Consider the following 27,178-nt stretch of genomic DNA (forward strand, 5'->3'; position numbering starts at 1 on the left):
TGGCTATGGGCTTACACTCATGCATGTTAAATCTGTCCAAGAGTTTCTGAACATACTTGGACTGAGACATAACAGTGCCACGTCTCTCATGAGAGAACTGGATCCCCAAATAAAAGTGAAGCAACCCCAAATCTGACATGTCAAAGTTGGTCTGCAAATCAGCTTTGAAATCTGCAATTTTTTCTTCATTGGACCCTGTGAGCAGTAAGTCATCGACATAAAGAAGGATGACTAATATTTCCCCCCCATCCATCTTGATGTAGAGGGTGCTCTCAGTAGGACTATTGTGCAGCCCCTTGCTAGTCAAAAAGGCATGTATCTTGGCATACCATGCACGAGGGGCCTGTTTCAGCCCATATAAAGCTTTGTTGACCCTGCATACTTGGAAGTGCATTTGCTGTAATTTCAAAGCCCGGAGGTTGTTTGACATACACCTCTTCCAGCAAATCCCCATTTAAGAAGGCTGTTTTTATGTCCAACTGATGAACATTCCACTCAAAATGTGCAGTCATTGCAATCACTGATCGGATGGTGGTCATCCGGGATGTAGGAGCGAATGTCTTCTCACAATCTATGCCCTTTTTCTGAACATAGCCTTTAGCAACCAGCCTTGCCTTATATCTGTCAATGGAGCCATCTGGCTTTGTTTTGACCTTGAAAACCCATCGTGTGCCAATGGCATGTTTACCCTGTGGCAAGTCCACAACATCCCAAGTCTGATTTTTTGCAATGGACTGCAACTCATCGTGCATGGCATTCATCCAATGCACATTATCTTTTGCCTCTTCGAATGTGGCAGGCTCCTCCTCATCAAGGAGAGTACCTGCATATGCTGATTCCACTAAATTAGCACCTTCCATGTGCCTTGCTGCACTGCGAGTCCTGCCAGATAACGGAGCATCAATTTTACTCTCCCTGAGAGTCTGTAATAGCTAGTTTGGGACTGTTTTTGCTGCATGTATGTCTGCAATTTCTTGCTTCACCACCTGTTCCACTGCCTGTGGAGGGGGCAAGACATCCTGTGGCGGAACTGAAGCATCTGGAGGTTGCTGTAAATTCTGATTTGCATCAGAAAAATCAGTAGGGGAACCCAAGGCAATGGGTAGTAACCCCTCAAAGACATCCTCTGAAGACAAAGGCATTTGAAATTCAGCCTGAGTGTGAGCTGAATTTTCAGAAAATATCACATCTCTACTTACTATGATTTTGCGTGTAGCAGGATTGTAGAGACGGTACCCCTTGCTTTCTGCACTGTATCCAACAAATATGCATTTGATGGCTTTATCTGACAACTTGTGCCTGAATTCAATTGGCACATGTGCATAAGCAAGACATCCAAAGACTCGGAAGTGATCCAGTGAAGGCTTCCTGTCATTCCAGACCTCATAAGGAGTTTTTGTTTTTAAAGCCTTAGTGGGAGCCCGATTCAAAATGTAATTGGCACACATCAAACCCTCTAGCCAGAATTTATGAGGCATGTGTTTGCTTTTCAGCATACATCTGTCCATCTCCAGGAGGGTTCTATTTTTCCTCTCAGCTTTGCCATTTTGCTGAGAGGTCAGCCTGACTGTGAGCTGATGCACAATACCCTTGCCTTTGAGAAAAGCATCAAATTCTGCAAATAGGTATTCCCCACCTCTATCCGTGCGCAATGTCTGTATCTTGAGTCCGGTTTCATTTTCAACCATGGTTGAAAAGTGTTTAAACACCGTGAACACTTCAGATTTATTTTTCAGCCCATAAACCCAAGTAAAATTGGAGTAGTCATCAATAAGTGTAACGAAGTAGAGATGACCCCCCAACAATGGAGTGCTCATGGGACCACAGACATCACTGTGTATAAGCTGTAATTTGCGGACAGCTTTAACTAAACCATCCTTCTTGAAGGGGAATCTATGCATCTTACCTAAAATGCACCCTTCACAGGCATGTGGAGGAGGTATCTCAAGAGGTGGCAATGCATCAACCATTGAAAACTTCTGAAGTGTCATTCAGCTGTTGTAATGCATGTGGCCATATCTGGCATGCCATAATTCTGCATTTTGCATGGCAGTTGTAGGGGTAGAAACTGCAAGAGCATGGGTTGCTCTTTTTTCAAAAATATCAAGCTGAAAAAGCCCACGCAGCAGAGTACCAGATAACCTTAAGGCATAGTCAGCTTCCCTGTCTTGGACAGCACATTTGTCATCCTCAAAGATGACCTGAAATCCCCCTCTATTAAGAGTGGACACTGAAAGGAGATTTTTGGTTATGCCAGGCACATATAAGACATCTGAAAGTCTGAAAATTGAGCCATCAATGGCAGTGAGCTCAACCTCTCCTGTGCCACGTACTGAATATGATGAGTTGTTGGCACAAGTGACTTTCTTACCAACGGGAGGTGGATGCAAGGAAGTAAAAAGACACTTCCTAGAAGTGATGTGCTTGGATGCACCGTTGTCAACATAGCATGTGTTCAGTGTTTCATTAACACTGAAAGCAAATGCATCTATAGAAGAGTCATAGCTGCAAGTCAAAAATGCATATGTATCATCACTGCAAGTGGCTTTACTATCCCGAGCATCTGGAACAGCCAACCTAGAATCTGAAATGCAAGATAAAAAGGCATAATCCTGTCCAACAAAGTTGGCTGCAGCATCCCCACTGTCAGATGCATGAGGAGCTGAATCTGAAACAGCCATACGTGAGCTATTTTTCTTTTCTTTTGCAAGCCTTTTCCTGCATTCTGCTATGTGATGACCTGGCTTTTTGCAGTAGTGACAAAAACCCTCCTTCTTGGGCTTACTTGCATCATTTTTAGCCTTTTGGGAAGGCTGTCCTGACCCATTGGAAGGCTGATTTACTGATGTCTTTGCCTGTCCCTTTGTTTTTTATTTAAATTTTGAGAGCATGGCTTGTTCACCTGCACGTGAAGCCAAATTTTTCCTGGTCTGCTCTTCCTGAAGCAGAAGTCCTATCAACTCATGAAAAGTGAGAGGATTTGCACCCCCCCTCAATGATAAGTTCAGCGAAGTGTGAAAGCTGAGATAAGACTCAGGAAGAGAATTCAGAGTGGTTGTAATCATCTCTGAATCAGGAATAATTTCATCTATGTTTAACAATTGCTCTCTGAGATCCTGTAGCTTTGTGAGGTGGACTGACATGGAGTCACCCTCTTCTATATGTGTATTACTCAACTCTCTTTTCAAGAAAGATACCCTTGCATCATTACGAGCTGCATACATGCTTTCCAAAATATCCCACGCTGCCCTGGAGGTCTTACACGACCGGATATGCGGAATGATAAATCTTTTCACTTAAAGAGAGATGCATGACAAAGCTAAGGCATCTCGTGAATCCCATCTCTTCTGCTCTGGAGTAGTGATTGTAGCTGCACCAACAACTTGTTGCAGCTGCACCCTGTGCACGACCTCTTCCACCTCCTTGCTGAGGAGGGGTAGCAGGTGCAATATCTGCTGGTCGGATCTCATCCCCATTGACATAATCCCATAAATTTCGAGAAATCAGAATATTACGTACCATGAAACTCCAGAGGGAGTAGTTGGTACCATCCAACTTGTCTTCTTGTGAAAGACCACCGAAGTGGAACTCATTCTGATTTTGATGGGCCATATCTGAGAAAAAGATTGAAGCAGATACAAAGCTGAATTCCCTTACTGGGAATGAAATGCACAACTCCCAAAAAACACAGCCAAGCACGGGCTGTAAATGCAACTTAGATTTCTGTACTTGCATTGTCAGAAATCTGTCCAAGCATCAAAAAACTCTCCAAAATCTGCCAAAAGTGCTTCAAACACTCCAAGAAAGGCAGTATGAACTGAATACTCCAAAAAATGCTCTCCCAACACAAAAGCCCCAATTTGTGGCTTGAAATTGCAACCAGAAAGGGGCAAAATTACTAAAAGCCCCAAATCTGCAAATTCTGAACAAAAGCCCCAAATTTCAGACTAGATCTGCAGATCTGTCTGCAAAAGCCCCAAATTTTAGACAAAATCTGCAATTTTTGCTCCAGATGTAGCTCCGAAACTACACAATGATTGCAATGTCTGCAACATGCAAAATGCCCCAAATGTACTCCCAAAAAACTGAGCCAAACTATGGTTTTCTACAAGATGTGCCTGCCAAAGAACACTTGCAAATGAAGGAAACCCCGTGCAGATCTGCAGATACAGATCTGTAAGTACAGATTGTACAGATGAACAGGTTGTTGCCACACGTGTGGTACTGAAGATCTGCACGCAGATCTACAGAAGGTACGGTTGGTACGGTAAGTATGGAAGCAGTGACTGCACGTATGATCTGGTACGGTACTGTACGTACGATCTGGTACGGCAAGTACGGAAGCAACGGCGCATGTACAATCAAACAGACGAGCTGTACGACGAATCTGTACGGGAGCTGTACGGCGCTGTACGGGAGCTGTACGGCGCTGTACGGGAGCTGTACGGCGCTGTACGGCGTTGTACGGGAGCTGTACGGCGAGATTCCGTACAGTCGTACGGACTGTACGGACGAGATGATGCAGGCTGAAGCTGGAGCTGTACGGGGAGATTGGAGCTAGAGGCAAAGAGTAGGAGCTGAAGGGAGCAGGGAGCATGGAGCTCTTGAACCCGCTCTGATACCAAATGTGAGAAGATGGTGAGTGAGAGAGAGCAAGAGAGAGTGAGAGCTGGAAGCTTGAAAGCTGAAAGCTTAGTTGCAATAGAAGAGTGTGAGAGTACAACACAATGAGAGAAAGATAAGGTTTTGTCCTAGTGACAAAACCTTAGTAGTCACTAACCATAGTTAGTGAACTAACTGCGGTTAGGGGGAAAAACCTCTTAAAGAGGGAAAAGTGCCCCTAACTAGCTTATTATATTACATTGGTCACTGCTGAATTATATCTATAATTCTAACACTCTGTCCATTCACAAATCCATACACCTTAAAAAGATCATGAGGCCCAAAGGTATTGGCTGAATGGACAGCATTCACTATTGGCTCAATAGTCACAGTGGATTTCGAGGGTGACAAGGTAGAAGCCTCACCCTCCTGCTTGGATGCCTTGGCTTTCCCCTGAATTCGTCTTGGCAATCTTAGCCAAGAGAACGGGACACTTATGCCATACGTGCCCTGGCTTATGTTTCTTACACCCGAAACATTTTCCTTCCTTAATCAACTTCCTCTTCTCTTCGTCAGTCATAGAAGGAAATGGCACCCATCCAGGACGTGATTGGCTGTTCACATTCCTTACAAGAGCTTTACCCTTCCCTTTATTAAACCGGTTTGGTTTCCTAAAAGTGGGTATATTGTTGGTCTTAGATGATGACCCATCCTCCTTATTGAAGGGTTTACGAGGATTCAATTTCCTCTCGGCTATTTCAGCCAGCTTAGTGAGGTCCTTAAGCGTGGTCGGGTTAAACATTTCAACCTCGTACCTTACTTTTGGGCTTAAAGCTGCTAAATACTTCTTTCTCCTATCTTCCTCACTCTTTTCGGGTAACTCTAGAGAGAGTTTCCAAAATCTGGCTGTAAAATCTGCATTACTCTCATTATCGAACTGCCTAAACCTCTCCCAACGAAAGGTTAGGTTCTCTTCATGCCTCGGTGGCATGAAAGTGGCTTTCAGTTGCTCCACGAATTTAGCCCATTCATGAATAGGCTCTTTTCCTGTTTGTGACAAGGACCACCACATTAGAGCATCCTTCTGCAGATGCAATGTGGCAAGAGCAAGCTTCTCTTGCTCGGTCTTGTCTTGATGGGCAAAGTATAGCTCAAAATGGCGAATCCAATTGAGGATTTTGTGAGCCTCCCTTGCCTCATCATATTTGGGGAACTCAATTCTCTCTCGTGGTTGGAATTTGGACCTCTTAGAAGGGGTACACAACTCTTCATCCCCGAAGTTTGAAGTCCTCTTAGTCCCTAATCTTGTCATAATGGACTGCTCAATCATATTGCTAAGCTGGAAAATCAGTTTATCAACATGAGTCTCCTCTCTTCCTCTTGCACTTGGATTATAATCCATGTGTACTATCCATGTGTACTGGGTTTTGAGTTGAAGGCGTAAACTCATCACCTTGTTCTTGGCTAGTCTCATTTCTTCTTTCATTACGAAAGGAGAACTCCCTATCAAGAGGTTCTTGAAGGAGAGACTGCTTTAAATCTATTTGTGGGTTATCATACTCAAGATGTGTATAACTCTCACCTAATCCATCCTCTTCAAGAGGGGGTGAAGGTGTTCTTTCTCTCTCTCCTTGGGGTAATGGAGGAAAAGGAATAAGTTCATTGTTATATGTCCCTTCCCCTTCCATTCTTTCCTTTTAGTAATACAAGAGAGAAAATGTCTTGCTGTAATTTCAAAAAAAAGAGGTTTATTTTACAGCAAAAGTCAAGTGTTGTAGAGTTGGTGGTACTTATCCGACTCCCGCTTCGTTTGTGTTGAGAAGACACTTAAAATGACCTCCTTTCCCTTCTCTTTCAAGCTTTTCTTCTTGTATTTCTGCTGTAAACCGGTACGCTCAGTTTGGGCTACTTGTTTTGAGCGGATTGGAGCTCTAGATACCGTTATAGGGGGGACTTGATGGGTGGATCACCCCCTTGAAATCTTATTCCGATCCGACTTTCTGTTGGGGAGAACGGGGAATCCCTTTTCCTCACGATTTAAGGATTTTAAGGGTACGTTCACATTGGGGGGGGGGCGCAATTCACCTCGTGAGGACACCCCGTTCACCGTTCAAGACAAAAATTTTTCAAAAAAATCCCTTGTCTCAGAATCTCGGAGATCGGTCGGTCGTGATCCTCTTCCACAACTTCTCTTGCGACTTCTGTCATCTGCAACTGTCGCCCTCTTCTCGTCCCGCTCGTGGATCGTCACCGCTCTGATACCAAATGTGAAGATCCACACTTTTCAAAAATGCAAATGTGTGTAATGCATGCAGAATTTGAATGCCGATTGGCCCTCGAATGGGGAAGAGCGCCCTCGTGAGAGTACTTGTTTCTTTTTCGACCTACATGCAAGGTGGGAGAGAGATGACGGATGAATTCAATGTGGTAGAGAGCATGCTACGAGAGATTTCCAATGAAAGGGTGATACCCTTTCATTAATGTCCCTTGAGATCACTCAAGTTCCATCTTCCCATTTACACCTACCCTTATCCTATGACCCATGCACCTACCATTCAATGCACTCTAATGCACCCTTTCCCTTTCCTATTGCCCCTAGGACCTAGCCACGTGTGTGTACATCTTTATTACTAATCATTGGCCAATGTTACATAGTTTTGGCAGTGCTATTTACACCGCTTGATGGATCATAAAAACAAACATATAACCGCACCATCAAATTGGCGCCTAACAATAATAAGGTTCTAATGACTATTAATTAACTAAATAATCATTTCTCTTGTCATGACAATCTGGCTGGTTCATTGTCTATTCATGAGTCTGCACATCTATGCTATGCACATAAGTTTACGTAAGTTTGTGATTCCACACCCCACACCACACTGTGTGAGCTCCTGGGCAATTCTATCAGTCTTCCGCTGTGCATACCCTGTGTTGGGTCATTTCTAATAGAAAGAACCATGCAGGCATCATGAACATCTGAAACGGCCATGCAAGCATCATGGACATCTGAAATGGCCATGCAGGCATCATGAACATCATGAAGCTCAGGATTATACTCAACCAAGAAAGCCCAATGCTGGTCTTGTGCAAAATTAGCTGACGCATGTCGATCTTCTGCACTAGGTGAACCAGATACTGCAAGACGGGACTCTTTCTTCTTCTTTTCATATGCAATCCAATCTGCTTCCTGCATCAGAGATATCATGCCCAATTTTCCTGCAGTAGTTACATCTCTTCTTTGTTTTATTATCCCCCGAAGAAGAGGCACCATGAGAATGACCAGCATGTGATGAGGGGGTCTACAAGCTGAAACCTTGCCTTTGCCTTTCTGTTTATGCTGGGCAGCAAAAGGCTTGATCACTAGCCATAGAAGCATTGGGATTTGCACGACTTTGCTCCTCGTGCAGGAGAAGAGCAATGGTTGGCATTGCCACTTGCTTAGTAGCAAAGCCCTGAAAAGAGAAATGGTTGGCATTGCCACTTGCTTAGTAGCAAAGCCCTAATAAGAATCAGGCAACCCATCAAGGGTACTAGAAACAAGCTGAGAATCGGGCATAATCTCATCAATATTGGCCAATTGCTCATTCAAATCCTTCACATTAGTAAGATAGGCATCCATGTTACCACCCTATTCAAGCTTCAAGTCCTTCAATTGCTTGCAACCCTTGCCTCATTTCGCACGTGATATAAGGATGCAAGCTGATCCCATGCTTGCTTAGCTGTCTTGCAAGACCGGATATGAGGGATAATAACCCTTTTGACTGAAAGAGCAATCAAGGCATGTGCGCTTTGGCATCACAACCATCCCATTGAATCTGCTCCTGTGTAGGAGGCAAAGTACCTGTGTAGGAGGCTCTAGAAGAAGCATTAGACCCATCACTTGAAGTAGCACTAGAGGTAGAAGGTGGAGCACTAGCAGTTGCATTATGTGTAGGTCTGGCCTTAGAACCTGAAACAATGTGCCATAGATTCTTGGCAACCAACACATGCCCCATCATGTATGACTACATGGGGTAATTGGTGCCATCAAGCTTGTCATCAGCCCCAAGCATCCCAAAAAGATCATCTTTGCTGCTGGCCATTGATGCAAATAGAAAAGTACTGTCACAATGGACAAAGGCAAAAAGGAGGGATACAACTCTCAACTCCTTAAAAAAATGGGATTGGATGAAAGATCCTTAAGGATGATTTGTTCTTTAATGCCTTGGCTTGTTTGCCTTGATCCATCTAGTCGTATAGTGAAAGTTGCTTTCCAAGTTCTATATCGTGAGTTGGACAAAGCCGTTCATTGTTCCTTTGGTTATTTTGCTGGCAATGCTTTTAGTCTAGGTGCTCGGGTAGCGCCCTAGATCAAGCGTGCTTTCTTTGGTGTAAGGCTGCTTTGGGCTGCTTTTAGCTCGTCCTGCCTGAGCGTTGGTCACATTTATCCCTCACTTTCGTTTATGATTGGACTTATTCTAGTCTTACAAAGGTATATGTTCGTCTCGAGGCTTCCATCGAGTAAAGAGCTTTTGTTCTCTCTCTCTCTCTCTCTCTCTCTCTCTCTCTCTCTCTCTCTCTGTGACGTATGCACGCACTCACGCACACAAGTGACTTTAAATTTATCTATTTATTGTCCTTTAACTTGTTATTTTCTCCTTTTGTCCTATCTTTATCCTTGAGACAAATGAGATAGACAAACACCTAAGCCTAGCTAACACGAACACTAATTGTTTTTTCCTTCCTTAACAAGATATAGCAACTTTTTAGTAGTATTTGAATTTTATTTTCTCAACTTTGAATTTGAAATATTGAGTGTAAAATTTATAAGCTTTAGACCTTTAATGGGTGCCCTTTGTTTTATTAATATTTCTCTATTTTCTTCTCTATTATTTGAACCATTTGCCTTGTGCCCTAGTATGTCTACTTTCTTATCTATTATATGAACCATTTGCCTTATGTGCAAGGAACATAGGATGTGGTTGCAATTCAGCCGACCAAAATGGGCCGACTACCCCCTACAATCTACTGCCCCTTTGTCCCCTCAAATCGAGGGCTGACGCGTGGGGTCAGTGATTTCTAACACCCCTCTCAATGACACAACTGTGGGCCGATTCCCATGCATCAAATGAGGTGATGAGCTCTCGTACGAAGTGGTAATGGACTTCGATATGCTTTGTCCGTGCATGGAACAAGGGGTTCTTGATGATGGCTATGCAACTCTGGTTATCGCACATGATCATGGGCGCATCCTCTTGAGTCACGTCCATGTCCTCTAGGATTCACCTGAGCCACAACGTCTCGCATGCTGCAGCGCACGAAGCCTTGTACTTTGCCTCTGTCGATGAAAGGGCAACATAAGGTTGTTTTTTGCTTATGTCCACTGATGCAAGTCTGAAACAGTACCCTGTAGTAGATCTTTTGGTGTCACCATCACTTGCCCAGTCACTGTCACAGAATCCACCTGGCTCGACACCTTTGCTGTATGTAATGCCATAGGTGCATGTGCCCTTCAAGTACCTCAACACCCTCATGCCTGCGTCCCAATGGGCCTTCTTGGGTTTAGCGGAGAACTGACAGAGTAGCCCTACTACAAAGGAGAAATCTGGCCTTGTGTTGGTTGTTAGAAATTACCCAAGAGAGGGTACACACAGCGGAAGACTGATAGTAATGCCCAGGAGCTCACACAATGTGGTGTGGGATGTGGAATCACAAACTTTTTAAACTTATGTGCATAGATGTGCTAGCCAGTAAATAGACAATGCTCAGAAACAAATATAGAAGCAACTCTTTATATTTCCGTCCATCCACAAAGTAGGACAGGATACAGTACCAAAAGGTTCTCCTACTAGATGTGAAGCACTTCTAGATCCCTGAGCCCGCGTGCTCCACCTCGAGTGTTTGTAGACTCTCTGTCTAGTGTGTTCTTCTCCACCTTACTGCCTGTGAATCAGCCTAGGTAGGCAGCCCCTGCCAAGCTTTGTCTGCAGCACACAGGTCCCCTTGGTCCTCCTGAATGTAGGCTCCAAGATAGCTGCTCCACTGCTCCAAACTGCTTGTGAATGGCTGCTCCAGAAGATATGATGAGCACAACACCTTGCTGCCCTAGAAGACAGCCAAGGTCCAGCCTCTAGGGAACTCAGTCGGCAGCACACCTTCCACTCTCCTTCACCCCCAGCGTGAGGCCCAAGGGAGTGGCTTTTGGCGGCTCCTGTCTGCTCATGAACTTGCTGGATAGTTCGATGTGAAATGAGGCCCAGGGCCTCTCCTTTTATAGGCCCCAAGGGGGCTGACAAAAAACCGACCAGTCAGCTTCATACTGGCTGACCAGGCTGGCCGACCAGTCTGCTGCTGGTCCAGCCCTTTAAGGGCTCTAAAACCGGGGCCCTTTGGCCCCCGCTTCCAGGGCCTTGCCCCTCCAATCAAGGCAAGGGCCCAGCCTATATAAAGGCAGGTCCCTGCCTCATGGCAGCCTCTTTTGCTACTCCACCAGGCCTCATACAGCCCCGTACAGCTTTGTACCCTGCTCCGTACACATGCTGATGTCAGCGCCACCTGTCCTAGGTCTGCACAGCCTTGTACCCTGCTCCGTACACTTGCTGATGTCAGCACCACCTGTGCGCCTCTATTTGGGGCCTGTTCCAGCCCGTACAGACAGCCCTTGAAGCGCCTCTTCCACGCCACAATCATGCTTCTCATCAGATCCTTTCTGCCAGGGCAGATCCAAGACATCCTGTCCCTGCCATCTCCCTTTCACAAAGGTGTCTTCTGACGCAGCCATGCTGATGTCTCCAGGTAATTCACTCTTTGTTGTCTAACTAGCACCCACATGGCAGCCAGGATGCTGCCCGTGTGGCACTCCCTCAAACCCTAGGTTCACCCCCCCCATGCTCTCCTCATATGGGGGCTTATAGATGGGGAGGTGACCTTTCCAACATTGGTGAGATAAAGTAAACTTCCCACCATCCGTCGATATTGTGATGCATCAATTGGCTGAGACGTATCATGGATGCTCACCTTCAGACCAACCTCCATGGGAGTTTCCACCTCCCAGTCTTCCATCTGAAACCGCTTCAGTAACTCCTTGCAGTATTTCTCTTGAGAGATGAATATGTTGCTCTTCTCTTGCTTGACTTTGATACCAAGAAAGTAGTGAAGAATCCCCAGATTTGTCATCTCAAACTCCTCCATGAGAAGTTTCTTGACTTGTGAAATCTTCTTGGAGTGGTCTCCTGTAAGGATAAGATCAATCCTGGTGGCTGATCCACATATACCTTCTCCTCTAGGGTTCTGTTCAAGAATGTGGACTTCATGTCCATCTGAAAAATAGGCCAATTGTGATGAGTAGCTAAGGCAACAACACTGCGTATCATCACCATCCTAGCTGTGGGGGCGAAGATCTCATGGAAGTCAAGTCCCTTTGACTGTGCGTAGCCTTTCACCACCAATCGAGCCTTGTATTTGTCCAAGCATTTGAACTTAAGCTTGTACACCCATTTGGTACCAATTACCTTCCGCTTGGTCGGCTTGTCCACGAAATCCCAAGTGTTGTTCTTCAAAATGGCGTCCATCTTTGCGTGCATAGCATGCTTCCATTTTGGGATATCGCTCGCTTCCTCCAAGGATCTGGGCTTCTTAAGCTGAGCCACCATAGCATAGGTCGCAGAGGAAGTCTTCACGTTGCGTTGAGACTGCCGTGCTCTGGAACTACTCTCAGGAATGTCAGTGACCCGTGAGTCTGCTAAAGCCTTCAAATACCACTGAGGTAGCTTCTTCTCTAATGGAGGTTCCTTTGTTGGAGATGCCTTTGGAGCCGGCACTAGGACATCCTACTCGTCCTCCTCCTCCTCCTCCTCGGGTTATTTTGTTGTCTCCACCTCCTTGATGGTGACCTTGCGTGGGGTAATGTCGGAAGTTCTTGAACCTCTTCTGCAATCTGGGGCTCTGACTCTTCGAAGATCACGTCCCTACTGATAAGGATCTACTTCTTCACTGGGTCGTAAAGGCGATAAGCCTTGGATCCTTCACTGTATCCCACAAAGATACATCTTCTGCTATGGGGATCAAGCTTCGTTCACTCATCTTTATGCACATAAACACATGCATTACAACTGAAAATCCGTAAATGAGATATGGTTGGTTTCTTACCATAGTAAGCTTCATATGGAGTCTTATCATCAACTGCCTTGGTCTTGGTTCTGTTGAGGATGTGAATGGCAGTGTTCATGGCTTCACCTTAGTAAGCTTTCAAAAGATTTCTCCCTCGCAACATGGTCAAACCTGTCTCTGTGACGGTCTTGTGCTTTCGATCAGCAACGCCATTTTGTTGAGATGTGCGAGCTGTAGTAAGTTGTCGCTTGATCCCGTGCTTCTTGCAAAATCCATTAAACTCAGTAGAAGTGAACGCCCCTCCTTTGTCTGTGCGGAAGGCTTTGACTGCCTTCCCGCTCTCCATAGGATGCCCTCATTGCACCCTTGGCCCTTGTTGCCTCTTGACAGAGATGGGTTGTGGTTAGGGATGTTACACTTTTAGATTTGAGTTCTGGCAGATCAGGATTCTTCTTCTATGGATTTTGGTCCCTTTCTACTTAGCACAGCCTTCTTGCTCGTGGGCCTAGGGTGGCTTATTTGGAAATTAGAATCCATTGTCCCACCTATAAGCCCCCATATGAGGAGCACAGGGACACCAAGATAGGAATAGGGGATTGAGAGTTTGGATGCCACATGGGCAGATCTAGGCGGAAGGATTTGTCCACATGGTTGCCAACTGTGGGAGGTGGTCAGCAAGGACAGCTGTTAGGTAATTGCGGTGATGTCAGCACCAGCCTGGAGCAAAAGAAAGTATGCATGGACTGGTAAGCAGGGCTGCCAGGCCATGGCAGACTGTAGGCTTGCATAGCAAATAGAGCCAGTTTGGAGGTGTTGAAGCAGCTTGGAGCGGGGTTGCATAGAGGTGTCTGGAGCAAGATTGGCATGCGGCAACAAGGTGCCTGGTCTGGGCTATTTATAGATGCAAGTACAAGTCGGGCGAAAATGTTTCTTAGTTGATTGACTCTTACAAGGTTTTGTAGTCAGATCTTGATACTGTCATATAGAGGGTTTGCCAGGTTATTCCTAGGTTGGTGAAACTAGATATGAGGGCTCTACTTGATGCACCTTTCACCAATCGAGAAATTTAGAACTGCTCTTTTTATCATTCCCAAGGGCAAATGTTTTGGTCCAGATGGGATGATCCCCTCTTTCTTCATTACTTTTTGGGACATGATTGGTGATCATATCATCTTAGCTCTACAGAGCGTTTGGGACACTAATGCTATGCTTGATGCATTCATATCCCAAGTAGGGGTTTGGTTACCCATTGGAGGCACATCACTGTCTTGGGCGTTGCATATAAGATATTTGCAAAGGCAATCAAATTGTGGTTGTAGCTCCTTCTTCCCAATCGTATTCACGATATGCGGACTAGTTTTGTGCATGGCTAGAGCATTTTTGATAATACATTTTTTTTTTGGGAGGCTTTGGAATGGGCTATGCATAGTGGCCAAGGTTTGGCGATCCCACTTTTGGATTTTAAGAAAGCTTATGATAGAGTTTTTTTGAGAGTGACTTGCTGCATTGGTTTTTTAGACATAGATGCTTGGATTAGAGGGGTTTCGTCTTTGTATTAGATCAGCCTGTAACTAGGTACTTATTAGGAGTGATATTTCACATTTCAGGATCAGCAGTCCGCCAGGGATGTCCTCTTGCCTCTTTTCATTTATTCATGGCTGAAGCCATGAGCATATTTTTGAGATGTTTTGGACTGAGACTTCCCCTGACTTTTGGATTAGTGAGGAGCCACACCAGATTGGGGTGGTGACTTTGGTTCCATGTGGATTCAAAGGGGTGCCTCCGTCAGAAATTTTGGCTCTCTGGTTAGTGTGGGCATCTCTCTCTCGCACTAGTTCGCTTGTGTTGGAGTTGTATTAGGGGGAAACTCCTCTTTAGGAGTTTGGCTAGACTTAAAATTGAGTGGTAGTTGTCAACTAGGTACGGCTGGCCAAGCTTGGTTTGTTTGTTCTTGTTGGTGGTACTGTAGGGCAATATTGCATCACCCAGCTCAAAACACTGATCTTGAAATTTTTATGGAGTGAACTTGATGCATTTAGCAGATGCTAGACCAGGGTGGCTTGGAAGACTTTGATTGTCCTGGTGTAGGAAGGGCCCTTTAATATCATTGATCTACATCTGTAGTGCACGGCTTTGCTTTGCAAGTTGGTGCTGAGGGGACTTTGTGCTTGGAAAGATTTCTTTATTTGATCCATTGGGTCCTATACACCCTCCTTAGGTGCTGTTTGGATGATGGACAACCCTAGTGGATCTTTATCTCTGCACACCTCACCTTTGAATGCCTTCCTCCCCCCTTTGGCATCCTGAAAGCTTGGGGCAGCTTAAAGAATCCTCTTTGGAGGATCCCTCTCTCCTTGTGGGAAGAGATTGATAGGAAGCCTCTCATGTGGAATGGTTAGATTCTTGATGATCATGGCAAACCCCTTGGCGTTTCTGGTTACATGCAATGGGAGAGGGGCAGTGCTTCCTCTTTGGTTCTTGGAAGGCTTCAAAAACCTTCCGAATGAATGTATATTTCGAATGGTTAGTCAGTGTTGAAGAAGCGGAAGGAGGATTGGGCCGATTGATGCAGCCTTACCCTTGGGTTGGGTCCTTAAAGATAGAGACAACATGCTTATGTTAGGCACGCTCGTGCTAGATGGATGGGGGCCTTTTTTGAGCACTAGCATCCCGCTTCAAGCTATGGTCTCCGGCGAGATTTAGATGAAGATGCCTTGGATCTTTGGGAGAGGGGCCTTGCTTCCTCTTTGGGCTCTTGGAAGGATTTCAAAAACCTTCCTAATGAATGCAGAATTCGAATGGTTAGTCATTGTTGAAGAAGTAGAACGAGGATTGGGCAGATTTATGCAGCCTTACCCTTGGGTTGGGTCCTTAAATATGAGAGAGAACATGCTTATGTTAGGCACACTCGTGCTAGATGGATGGGGGATTTTTCGAGGATTGGCATCCTGCTTCAAGTCATACGTCTCCGGCAAGATTTAGGTGAAGATGCCTAAGTCTTTGATGTGCAGTCAAGGGGCAGGTTATCAAGGTCCATGGGGGAGGATATCCTCGTGGATGCATGCTTTCAGTCGGTCAAGATTGTGGGTCATGTGGAGCAATGTTGTTTGGTTTGTGGCCTGTATTTATACCTCAGTTTGAAGGACATCCCTAATACCTATGGGCTCCTAGAGGGTTTGGCTTTATGGGTTATCCCCATGTAATACTTGCAGTGGGATCTCACGGAGTGCAAGTGGATTGATGCAGGAAAACATGAGAAGAGCCTCCCATTCTCCCACTACACTATTAGCAATGCTAGGAGGTTCTAGCTTAGTGTTAGGGGTTGGAAGCCTCTCACCGGGGGATTTTCAGATTTCTACAAGTTTGCAGAATTTTTTTGGAGAAGGCCCTGGAGGTGTCTCAGGAACACTCTTTTCTTTCGAATATCTATTCATGGATGATTGTAGTAAATTAGTGGTGGTCTAGTTTTGGGACTTCTTCTTACCCGTGTTGCCTCTCTGCTGAGGAGTCTTTTTATCATTGCCTATGGGATTGTTGACAGGCTAGGATTATTTGGAAGGGATTGGTGGGCTTTTGAGTAGATTTGCTCCCTCCCCTTTCTTCATCACCTGGAATTTAGTGGCTTGGCTCTCTCTATCTGGGCCTCAGGTGTTTTATGAGATGTATAGCTCCTCTTGGGCTTTTGTGGTTCGAAGTCGTTTGGTTGGGCTATGCTCTCCGCATGCTGTTCCCTCCTCTCCCTATAGCCTTGGTGGATACATGTTCGGAGATCATAGCAAGCATGCCAGCCTAGACTATTTGGAGATTGAGATGCACAGAGTAGGCTCTATGTGATAGTCATTTGGTCAAGTATGCAGGGGTCTTCTAGGGCTTCTTCTGCTAGGAGGATTATCTTTCTTAGGGAGTGAAGAGGCTGTCCTTCTTGGAGGCTACTATAGGTTTGAGGCGGCACTTCAAGCCTCAGCCCTGGATTATTACTGGGCTTTTTTGTTGAGTTGGGCTTGACCCTCTCAGGTTTTTCTCATGTTAGCCATGGTGTACTCTTGCCTTGAGCACTTTGCTCTTGGGGATTTTTCATACTTCTTTATGAAAAATAAAAATAAAAATAAAAATTGACATGCTGAAGAAAAATGGCCATATGTATGACTAAAAACAGCAAAAACAAGCTGTCTTTTTCTGTCTTCCTTGGATTTTCTGTAAGTCTCTCATATGTGTGAGCTGAAAGGCCAAAATGAGCCTGTTTTGAGGGCTGCAATTGCAAAATGGAGCTGAAAGAAGGTCATGTGAGGTGAAAATTACCTATAATTGAAGCTGTGTTGCAAATTTTTGATTTTTGTCTGCCATTGGTCTATATAGAGCTACACATCTGAATTCATATTTTCTTAAAAAATTCAAAAATCATTAAGCTGTGTAGCAAATTTCAAAATTTTGTCTGTTGTTATTCCATGTGGACCTGCACAAATTTGTATTGGATCAGGATATATTCCATGCAACAAAATATTCCTTGCCTGCAGCAATTGCAGCTTGTAGAAGGCTATAGTTGCAAGCGTTCTTCCCTTGTAATTGTAGCATGCGGGGACTTGCTGTGCAGAAATAGATGAGTGCAAAAGGAGAACTCAAGCATGAAGGAAAACAGAGATCTTCCTAACTATTGTACACTGCTTTGTTTATGATGTTGGTGAAAATGCCCTAACAACTGTCTGTACATGAGTGCCAAATCGGCATACAAAACTGAGCTGGAAAACTCCCCTAGCTGCGACTGTGGGAAAATGAGCTATACTACTAAAAAAGAATGCTAACTGGTTGCTGACCAAAAACCGGCTGCTTGCTGCATGTAGATGCTGCCACTAATTGCGATCTGGGTGGAGGCGATTTGCTGCTGGTCTTGGTCCTGAACTGGCATTGCAAGTTGCTGAAACAAAGGCTGGAGGTTGGAAAAATGAATGCCAAAACAAGGGGCAGATCCGCCCCTTTTATAGGCTTGAAACAGGCCAGCTGGTTGACCAGTACCTGCTGGTTGGGTCAACCGACTTGACTGGTCGGACCGGACCAGGTCAGCAATACATGCTGACCAAGGCGACCCAGCTGGCCCTTGGTTGGGCTGCTGGAAGGCCCAAATGCTCTGAGATATGCTGCCAATTATTCACTGTGCAGCTAGGTGTCGTAGCCACCTGTGCTAATGCAAGCCAAGGGCTAGGAACACAATTTCTAGTTGCATGAAACTGCTTGTGTTGTGTGCAGATTGAAAATACAGATGCTTGCTGGTTTTCTTGCATTGGTTCGCGTGCTTTCTCTCTCTCTCTCTCTCTCTCTCTCTCTCATGGGATCCGGAGGTTAACAATTTGTGCACTTGACGTGGGACTGCTTTGAGAGGGTGTTGTGATCTTGAATAGAAATGGAGAGAAGAGAAAACGTGGTCGAAGAGTGAAGCTGAAGTGCGTTGCACACACTTCAAAATACAAAGGAGTGAGAGCTGTGTAAGAAATTCTAAACCCTAATTGAGATTTCCTAGTGTGATATACAGTGTGCCACATCAGAGAACCCTAGATACTTGAGCTTAACTAGCATGATTTTCTAAATCAGACACCTCGACCTAGAGCTATGGGTCCTTGAACACTGGTTACACAAGTGTCAATCCTGGTTGACCCAAGTAACCTAGTGTCGACAATCAAATATAATGAAACGATTACAATTCGATGACGGCATCATCCCAATATGTTTATAAATGACCTTGAAATTAAACTCATGTAGCAAGATCATCCATCTAATTGACCATCCTTGGATGACTATTCTTTTGATGAGATATAGTACAGCTTGCTGATCCACTAAAAAAATAATGGGGTGCTTGAGCTTTTTGCACAATATAAACCATACCGAGTGTTTCTTGTTTTGTTGTGCTGTAATTGTGGAGGGATTAGCATTTTGCTAGCATAGTAGATTTGAGAGTCTACTTACACTCCTGTAACTCCAAGATTGTTCCGATCACAAAGTGTGAAGCATCCAGATGCACATGAATATGACATTCCATCGCAGTTGCCGCAAATGGAGGATTGCATTGCTTGGTTTGTTAACTCTTGCTTCAGTCCATGCAAAGGCCATTTGCCATTGCCAACTTTTCTACTCATAGAATTGTTTGTCAATCTGCGAAGTCCTTAATGAAGAAGCTGATAAAGCTACTGAAGTATCAAAGTTGATGAAGACTTTTGGGCTCGGGCATCTTCTTAGAGCATTTTGTCATTATACCTTCTTTACTGCTTGACCAAGCAATATTCTTGACCTTTCATTGAAAACACATTTGGTAGATTTTAAGGGTATAGTGGTAGGATTCAAGCAATATAGATTTAAGCAATACTGTTGACCTTACATTGAAAATACATTCGGTAGGCCTTAAGGGTATATAGGTGTCCTGTCAGTGTCAAAATACCTTACTAGATACTAGCTGTGCTTCCTGAGTGGTGTAGACTTAAGTCATCGATGAATATTTACCATGGATTCTGTGTGATGGTCTTGGAAGATTTTAGCCGTAAGCTTTTGGAATGTCGAGTGTCTGTTTGTAAGTCCAAATGGCATCACCTTGCAAGTGTAGGCTCCTGACTCAGTAATGAATGCAATTGTTTTTTGGGGCGAGAAAAAGAGGGTTATTTTATTGATATATAAAAAAGTTTTCATAATATTTACTTCTCCTCTGTAAGGACTGCTCCATAGCTGGAGGAATCAATAACATAACCATGTATTATCATTTGGTAACTCGTAAACCACAGGCACAAGCTAAAAAACCACACCGACAAAGTTTCACTCTTTTTTTTCTCTCCCCTATCTGGTTCTTGGGCATTGCCTCCTGGAACAGATTCCAGACATTCTTGGTAACAGAGGAGCTCACAAGCCAAATCCATATCTTTCTTAAGGTTATTAGTAAGTTTCTCAAGAAGTGCCTCTGCTTCACCAATATAAAACTTAACCAATGAGCAGTCAGTTTAGTAGCATCAATAAAAATATATTTGAAAACCATTGCGTTTCTCTGTAACCTAATAAACAACAGACCTTGGTTTTTAAGTTCTTGCCACCTTCCCTGGAACCTTGGAGGAGACTCCCCCAATCAAACAACGGAGGAATCAATGGGGCAATAGCCACAGATCACTTTAACCCTGTTCCAAACCAGTTGGGACATTTTGCAATTTAGAAAAAGATGTGAGACATCCTCAGATGCTCTATTGCATTGTTGACAGATTGCAGAACTTTTGCCTATAGGCGCTGCCCTGCTCCCTGTCCATACTTCCTTACGCAATATGTCAGCTATAGTAGACATGACTGCTTCCTCTGGAATACCACGTTCCCATATTTTGCAGAATCTCTTCTTCCAAACACTCATTTCCTCATGCCTTATCCACCTCCTGTTGAGAATTCCTGCTAAATTGACAGGTTGAAAGAAAAGGGGAATAGGGAATAGCTCTTTTGAGCCAATACAGTGAAATTCATTTGGAGAAAGACATTTGCCTCCCTCGTAACCAAGCCAGGGAATCCCTATCCCATACCTGCAGTCTATTCCTGATACAAAATAGATCAAATGTGTTTAATCTGAATTCCAGTTGGAGAAGACCATCTCCTTTACAAAACTGTCTCCCCCTATCCCACAGACATTCCCAGTTTGAATTCCTTTTTTATTGAGCCTGAGGGCATGCTTCAAGTCTGTCTTCTAGGAGTTTAGCATCCTTCCCAAAAGTAATGTTTTGGGCTTCCTCTGGATGTCATAGTAGCTAGTCCTTGCTATGCGTGATGGAGTTTATGGTTTTGAACCTTACGAGTGACTATCATTAGATTGAACCTTATGGTTATGAACCCTAAGAGTGCCTAGAGGGTAGTGGCATGTCGAGAGATAAATTTGTGTCCCACATTTCAAAGGATAAAGGCTGGTTCCTGATAGTCTAGGTGCCGTTCTTCACGACAGTCTTAGCCATCTCAAGCTTATTGAACAGGGAAATTATAAAGCCATTACGCATCAAATGGATGCTAATAACATTTACCCCTTCTTTTACACGATTCAAGCGTGCCCAACTCTCCAAAGAGGCAATTGGGGGCGGGTGCCGTCGACGAACACCCACTACTAATGCATAGTCAACCACTTTGCAGTGTCATTTAACAATCCAGTGTTGATGCGATTAGTGGAAACACTACGTGATAGACTTGCTCCATTTCCTCCATCAGGTTGAGCAACCGGTCCACCGGAGCCTCGTCCATCTTCAGGATCTTCTCTTGCGGGATTTTTTTGCCGAACCATCTTTGAACGCTGGGCAACAACGAATCGCATGCCTTGCTCTTCGATGCATGAGGGCAGTGGAAGAGCGACCTCTTTCCTTGGAGGGCACTTGTGTTATGGATCATGGATTTTGGTTATGGATTTTGTATGTGTCCTGGGTGTTGATGCCCGTTTAGTGGCTCCACTCATTAGTTCATTGTATTGGCTTCTTTTGTCTCATAGACCCTTTTTGGTCTTCCGAAGACTCTTAATAGACTTTCTTTCTTCTTTCTTTCTTTCTTTCTCCCTCCTTCTTGGTATAGTTTCGACTCATCCTATACCTTTGTTCTCATATAGCATGCCCCCCTTCAGTTCTTTTTGTTCTCACCCTTCCTTTTTTTTGGGTCCCTTTCACTTGAACATGGACATTACAATTGAAGGGATCAAATTATGGCTTTGAGCATGTAAATGTGCGGATCTAGATGGTGAAAGGGTTTATTAAAGCACTTTAGTCTTGTTCTCATCAGGTGCAGTGTTTTTTGGAGTTAAGAAGATGTTTGACGGGTGCATCTATGAAATGGCAAGAAATAGTCGTGGAAGAACCGACCTCTTGGCGAGTTTTCCCAGGTTAGAATTATTGAACGTCTTTTGTTTGCTCTTTGTTGCATTTTAAGCATGTGGAAGTCTGTGGTACATATAACTATTCTTCAACAAAGGCTTTCTATTGCTTCCATTTTTTAGATTTTGTAATAAAAAATTGATGATGTAAAGTATAATATAAATGCCTTTTTTGGGCTTTAAGAGCAACAAGGTTTTTCATTGTCTGTTGTTGATAAGAGCACCAAGGACTACTGCATCATCTTCTACTTTGTGCTGCAAGTCTCTTCAAAGTCATTTTCCAAAAGAAAAATACATCTATAAATCAAATTTTGGTCATAATTTGATTGGAAGGGAGTACACAGAGAACACTTTTTCCAAGCAAATAGACAGGCTTGCAACGTTTGGCCAGCTGTTTGATATTCCATCTGCTTTATTTGTATGGGGCTTTTGGCCTCGTATTCCCTTAAGTCGGATGTAAAATACCTTTCGCCATTTCACTGTTTGATATATGCCAAATAAGTTTATAGTTCTTTCTTGACCTTGCTTTCGTGCACATCCACCTCTCCTGCACACATTGGTAGAGCAAGGCTGATGTAGAAGGTTGATTTAAATGCTGATTATGTTAGTGGGTGTACTCTAGTAGCTTGTTCCTGCTATGGGATGGTGGATTTGATGACTGTCGTTGCATGGTTTACCTTGCTTTCACATTATAAGTTGTCTATGTCAATGCATATATGCATGCGTGTGTGCGCGTGTGTGTGTGCCTTCTGCTGGAAAGGAATCCAACTGCTGGGTTTATTGGGAGAGAGAGAGATTAAAGTTTCCAAGTGCGTTTTTTTTTTGGGGGGGGGGGGGGTTGTTTCAGCAGCAGAACTGTTTTTAACACACTTTCCCCCTTGATGACATGTGTTCAGCGAAAGGTGAAGTTTTTGAAGAGGAAGGACAAGTGGGTCCTGATCTAGTTACGTTCGAAACCGGAAAGCTGGCACGTTTTGCTTCAGGTGCAGTTGTGTTGGGCATCAAGGATACTAAAGTCTTAGCAACAGTTGTTGGGGCAACCAGGCTTGATGAGGGAAAAAGTTTTATGCCACTTCAGGTGCCCAAGAATTTCATTTACACATTAGTGTCTAGTAAATGTAGGCTGTGAGCTTGAGGTTCCTTATTGCGTTATGGTGGTTTCCATTTTGCTTTGAATTTCATTCATTTTTTTGTTGGGCTAGTTAGTGCGTTTTTTGGTGGAAATGTAACTCATGCCAAATCAGGTATAAGGTTCACATTTTAAAAGGAAAGAAAGCAACATCTTTAGATGGCAAATTTGCTATGAGACTAAAGGAAAGTGCAAGGTGTCTCATCTACATTGGGGATGAGCCCAATTGCTCTCCCTATGTCTAATTATGTATGTCACAAAGGAAAGTATGAGCGTTGGAGCATGAATGCTGTCTGTTCAGCTCCTCAAGAAGTGGAAAATTTAAATGTGGTGTGTCTTTGTTAGAGATCACTGCCCCACGTTTGAGCCCCCATATGAGGACGAGATAGGGATGGTAGATCTAGGGGGGTTGGTGACTGCAACAGTCCTCTGTCTGAGGCTGTTCTGCAGCAGGATAGGGTTGCAGACAGCAACCGTAACATGTAGACACGAGCATGCAGCAGGCCTCAGTCAGAGGCTGGTTATAGGAGTTGTCCATTAAAAAACCTTTTGACATTTCATAATAGCACTTTAGCTTTCTTGTACAACTGTTTTGTTCCACTTGTTAGAGTTTAGAATTTGAAGATTACGTTACTGCTTCCAATCCAAGAATCAGCTTATAGCATATCAGCGTTGTAGGAAGTGGTGCGCAAGGGTAAGCAGCTCCTTTAGTTTTTTAATGTTTTAAATAATTTTATTCATTTTTCATTCTTTCATTCATTCATATGTGAGAGAGAGAAAGAAAGAAATAAAGATGTATTAACGTCTACAGGATGCCTCGCGGGCCTGTGAGACAAAGGTACAAAACCAAAAGTAACTCATACAAGCTGTTATGGGCTGAAGCAAAGGGCTCACTAAGGCCCTTGCTGAAAGCTGAAGTGCTAAACTAGTGAGCAAAATAGCAAAATAGTATCAGGTGCTCAGAGTTAACGCTCCGAGAACACGCATAGGCTCCACATATCCAGGCGCCATGGTGGCTCTCCAATGTGAGGAGCTCTCATATCTGTGTCTGTCGAGCTATCTCTTGAGGTGGCAGACGGCGCGGCCTCCCTGATTTCTATTTCCGATGAGCCACGTCAAGGGTGACGCCTCGTCTCTGGGGGTCTCCCTTGAGGAGGGCTGAGATAGACCAGAGACCTTGATCATGCGTGCTCTGGTCACTCTCTGTGCTGTGTGTGGAGTGTGTGCCTCTCGTCTAGTAGCATCGTGGCGGTGAATCTCACTGCTAATCCATCTCATCAAGCTCCTCTCCCTCAGCCTCCCCAAGAGCTGACTCAATGCATAGAAGACTGCGACACGTGTCTGTGCTCGGTGGCCTCGCCTCCTACTGCTCTCTACTTTGTCACATTAGTATATCTTTGTGTTGTTGCATCTCAATCAAATAGAGCCCAACACAAACGTGGTTGGGAAAATGGATCAGCTGTGTAAGCGGACCAAAGCCAAGGCCCTCTTGAAAGAGGTAGTGATATTGCCCTCGAATCTCATAGGAGAGTGGGCAGGCACATAGAATGTGCTCCTTTGTCTCGACCTCCCCCATCGAGCATAGTTTGCAGATCCTCTGCTCTTTGGGTATTTCGTGCAACTCTCGCTGCCTCAATCCTCACCTGATGTGACGAGACTCGCAACTATCCGATGGCGATCCCTAGTTCAATGCTAGAACTGGATCTTGGTGGAGAATTCTTGTTTCCCCCCAAGCGCGAGACGTGTGAATCTAGAGGAGGTCCAACCGTATGATGCGGTTGATCTCATCTCGTGGGATCATTTCGGGTAGTGCATCCATGCTGTACTGAAAGGGGGGAAGTTTTCCATCTGAATGCCGTGGCTACCAAATTGTGTGGATACTCATGGGTACCATGTTGTGTCAACACTGCTATCTACCAGTCGCCTGGTAAGACTCCAATGCTAGCCTCAATAATCTCCACTGGGGTAAGACCTAGAGGAATGTCATTGTCTAAAAGATGGCATCAACCTAGAGAGGGGTCATGGTGAACTCTACTTGTATAATACGATGGGGGATCGAGGGCTTACTCCGAATCATCCTAGATCCCATGGTCACCTGTAGCCTCTCAAATCTCTTCCACTTTGTCGTTGAAATGTCACTCCTCCAAAAAGGTGCTGTATACATGGCACCGGTCTCACTAGGGTGTCAAAAAGCCAACCCTTCGTCCTTGTGTGAGTTGTGCTGTAGTTGCATGTGTCATCATGAAGCCTGGCCCTGTGAACACTACGCCCAAATATGTGTAAGACTGCACTATCTCCACTGGCTCATCTCGGTATGTGAAGCTATGGTGACGGGACACTGCTTGTGAGGTCTTGAAGTTTGGCCTCTAGATGTTTCTTCAGTCCCTTTGTTGAGGATGATATGAGGACTATATCATCTGCATACAACAATATAGCCAGAAGTGAACCCTCTCCACCTAGACAATCTACAAAGGAGAGAAGTAGAAGTAGAGGTAGAAGTAGAATTTATTATTGTCCTTGGGGGGCCAAAAATGACCCATGGGACCTAATCCTAAGTACAAAAAATCTCCTCAGATGTGGAGGGGTCAAGAGTTTTCAAGTTTTTGACGGTACGAAAAAAGACGAGTGACAAAAGACTCCAACACTGTCCAGAGAGGCAGTGGAGAGAACTCATGAGAGCTGTGTGGTGTCTACCAGTATCTGCTGGTAATCATCCCTGATATGTGCATATCTGGGGCACTATAGGGCTACATGTGCATACCGGCTTGTGTTTTATTATAACATGTCTAGTCGGAATGAATTCTCATCTCTTGAGGCGGATCCTGGTGGAATCCTTGGTACATAGCCGAGGGATCCAAGATTTGATTGGCGGTGAAATATTTCGCACGAGATAGATGGGACCAATCTCTACGTCGTTGCGTAAAAGATGTAAACGCTAAAATATATTTGTCTTTCCCTCTGCTAGGAGGGGGGATTCTCGGCCCCCCACACCAATACGCCCGTCTATACACCCAATTCAAATTTTGAATTCCCTCCCTCCTCTCTCCTCCCTCCCTCCCTCCCCCTCCTCACTCCCTCCTCCCCCTCCCTCCTCCTCCCCCTCCCTCCCTCCCTCCTCCCCCTCCCCCTCCCCCTCCTCACTCCCTCCTCCCCCTTCCTCCCTCCCTCTTCCACGCCTGCTCCCCTTGCCCTCCCCCTCCCTCCCTCCTCCATGTTTGCTCCTCCTTCCCTCCCCCTCCCTCCTCCTCCACCGTTGCTACCCCAAGTGGCACAAGAGGACTTAGCATCATTGCTTCCGAGATGTGAAGCAGAGCCCTTTTGAGCAAGCTAGTTGGCTTGCTAAATCAGCCTCTTCAGGCACAAAATCGGCTTGTGGGCCCTCTGCTTTCTTCACTTCATTCTGGGATCAGATCCATAAGCCCCTCCTTGCAGCCCTCCAGAAGATCTTCAGCAGCGGACATATGCCAGAAAGCCTCTCTTCGGGATTGATCTGCCTCATCCCGAAAGGGGGAGATCGGCAGGAGATTCGTTAGTGGCGCCCGATCACTCTCCTCACCATTGCCTATAAAATCCTTGCCAAAATGATCAGCGCCAGAGTTCGGCCACTACTTCCTGACCTCATTCATGACACTCAGACATGCTTTGTCCAGGATCGCAGTATCCTGGATAATGTCTTCACCTTCTCAGAGGCGACGGAGTGGGCTCAACACAGCGGGTTATACTCAGCCATCCTACTTCTGGACTTTGAGAAGGCCTACGATCGAGTGGACTAGTCCTTCCTGGAGGGTACTTTGGAGAGACTTGGATTCCCAGTGGGATGGATTCAGGGTATCTCAGCGTTATACAGGACAACTTCCAGCAGGGTCATCATCGGCGGCAGGATGGGTGAGCGATTTCGATTGGAGAGATCAGTGCGTCAAGGTTGCCCACTTGCTCCCTACCTGTTTCTCTTCTTCGCCGAGGCGCTGTCACACTATCTTCGTGCGAGATCGACAGGGATTCGGGGTGTTCGCCTTCCCATCAGGGAGGACACGGAGCTCCTGGACTCGGAGTATGCAGATGACACGGCGCCGTATGTTCAGGATGATGAGATGACACTGGAGAGGGTGAGGCTGGCCTTAGAGGTCTTTTGTTCGGCAGCCGGTGCGAAAATCAACTGGAACAAATCAGTTGGTTTTCTCACAGACCCTGGGGCTTGCTCACAGTGGGGGAGGTTTCTGGGTTTCAGATGGATCCCGCGGGGGAGACTACTAGATATCTCGGTTTTCAGGTCGGCCTGGACATCACGCCAGCTCAGCAGTTTCTCCCGGTGCTAGATTCCATACGACAGAAGTTGGCTTTTTGGAGCACTGCTAAGCTCTCTCTTGTAGGTCGTGCTCTTGTAGTCAATCAGGTCCTCCTGGCCACGGCATGGTATGTGGCCTCTTGTTGGTGCTTCTCGAGATCCTGCGTGGCATAGCTCAGGAGGATGGTTTGGATATTCCTGTGGTCCGGGGGGGATGGTC

The 27,178-nt window shown here is 45.1% G+C and overlaps 1 protein-coding gene across 1 annotated transcript in view; it reads left to right on the top strand.

Annotated features, from left to right (window-relative positions):
- Nucleotides 1–27,178, top strand: part of LOC147901147 (polyribonucleotide nucleotidyltransferase) — a 276,757-nt gene that overhangs the window by 23,976 nt on the left and 225,603 nt on the right. The window contains exons 2-3 of the mRNA XM_087375929.1: nt 21,454–21,553; nt 22,441–22,622. Coding sequence (XP_087232055.1) covers nt 21,454–21,553; nt 22,441–22,622 — 282 coding nt within the window. The remainder of the gene's footprint in view (nt 1–21,453; nt 21,554–22,440; nt 22,623–27,178) is intronic.

The sequence above is a fragment of the Dipteris shenzhenensis genome, chromosome 6 (assembly GCF_047967505.1).
Source record: "Dipteris shenzhenensis isolate YYH24624 ecotype China chromosome 6, Dip_SZ_1.0, whole genome shotgun sequence".
Classification (NCBI taxonomy): Eukaryota; Viridiplantae; Streptophyta; class Polypodiopsida; order Gleicheniales; family Dipteridaceae; genus Dipteris; species Dipteris shenzhenensis.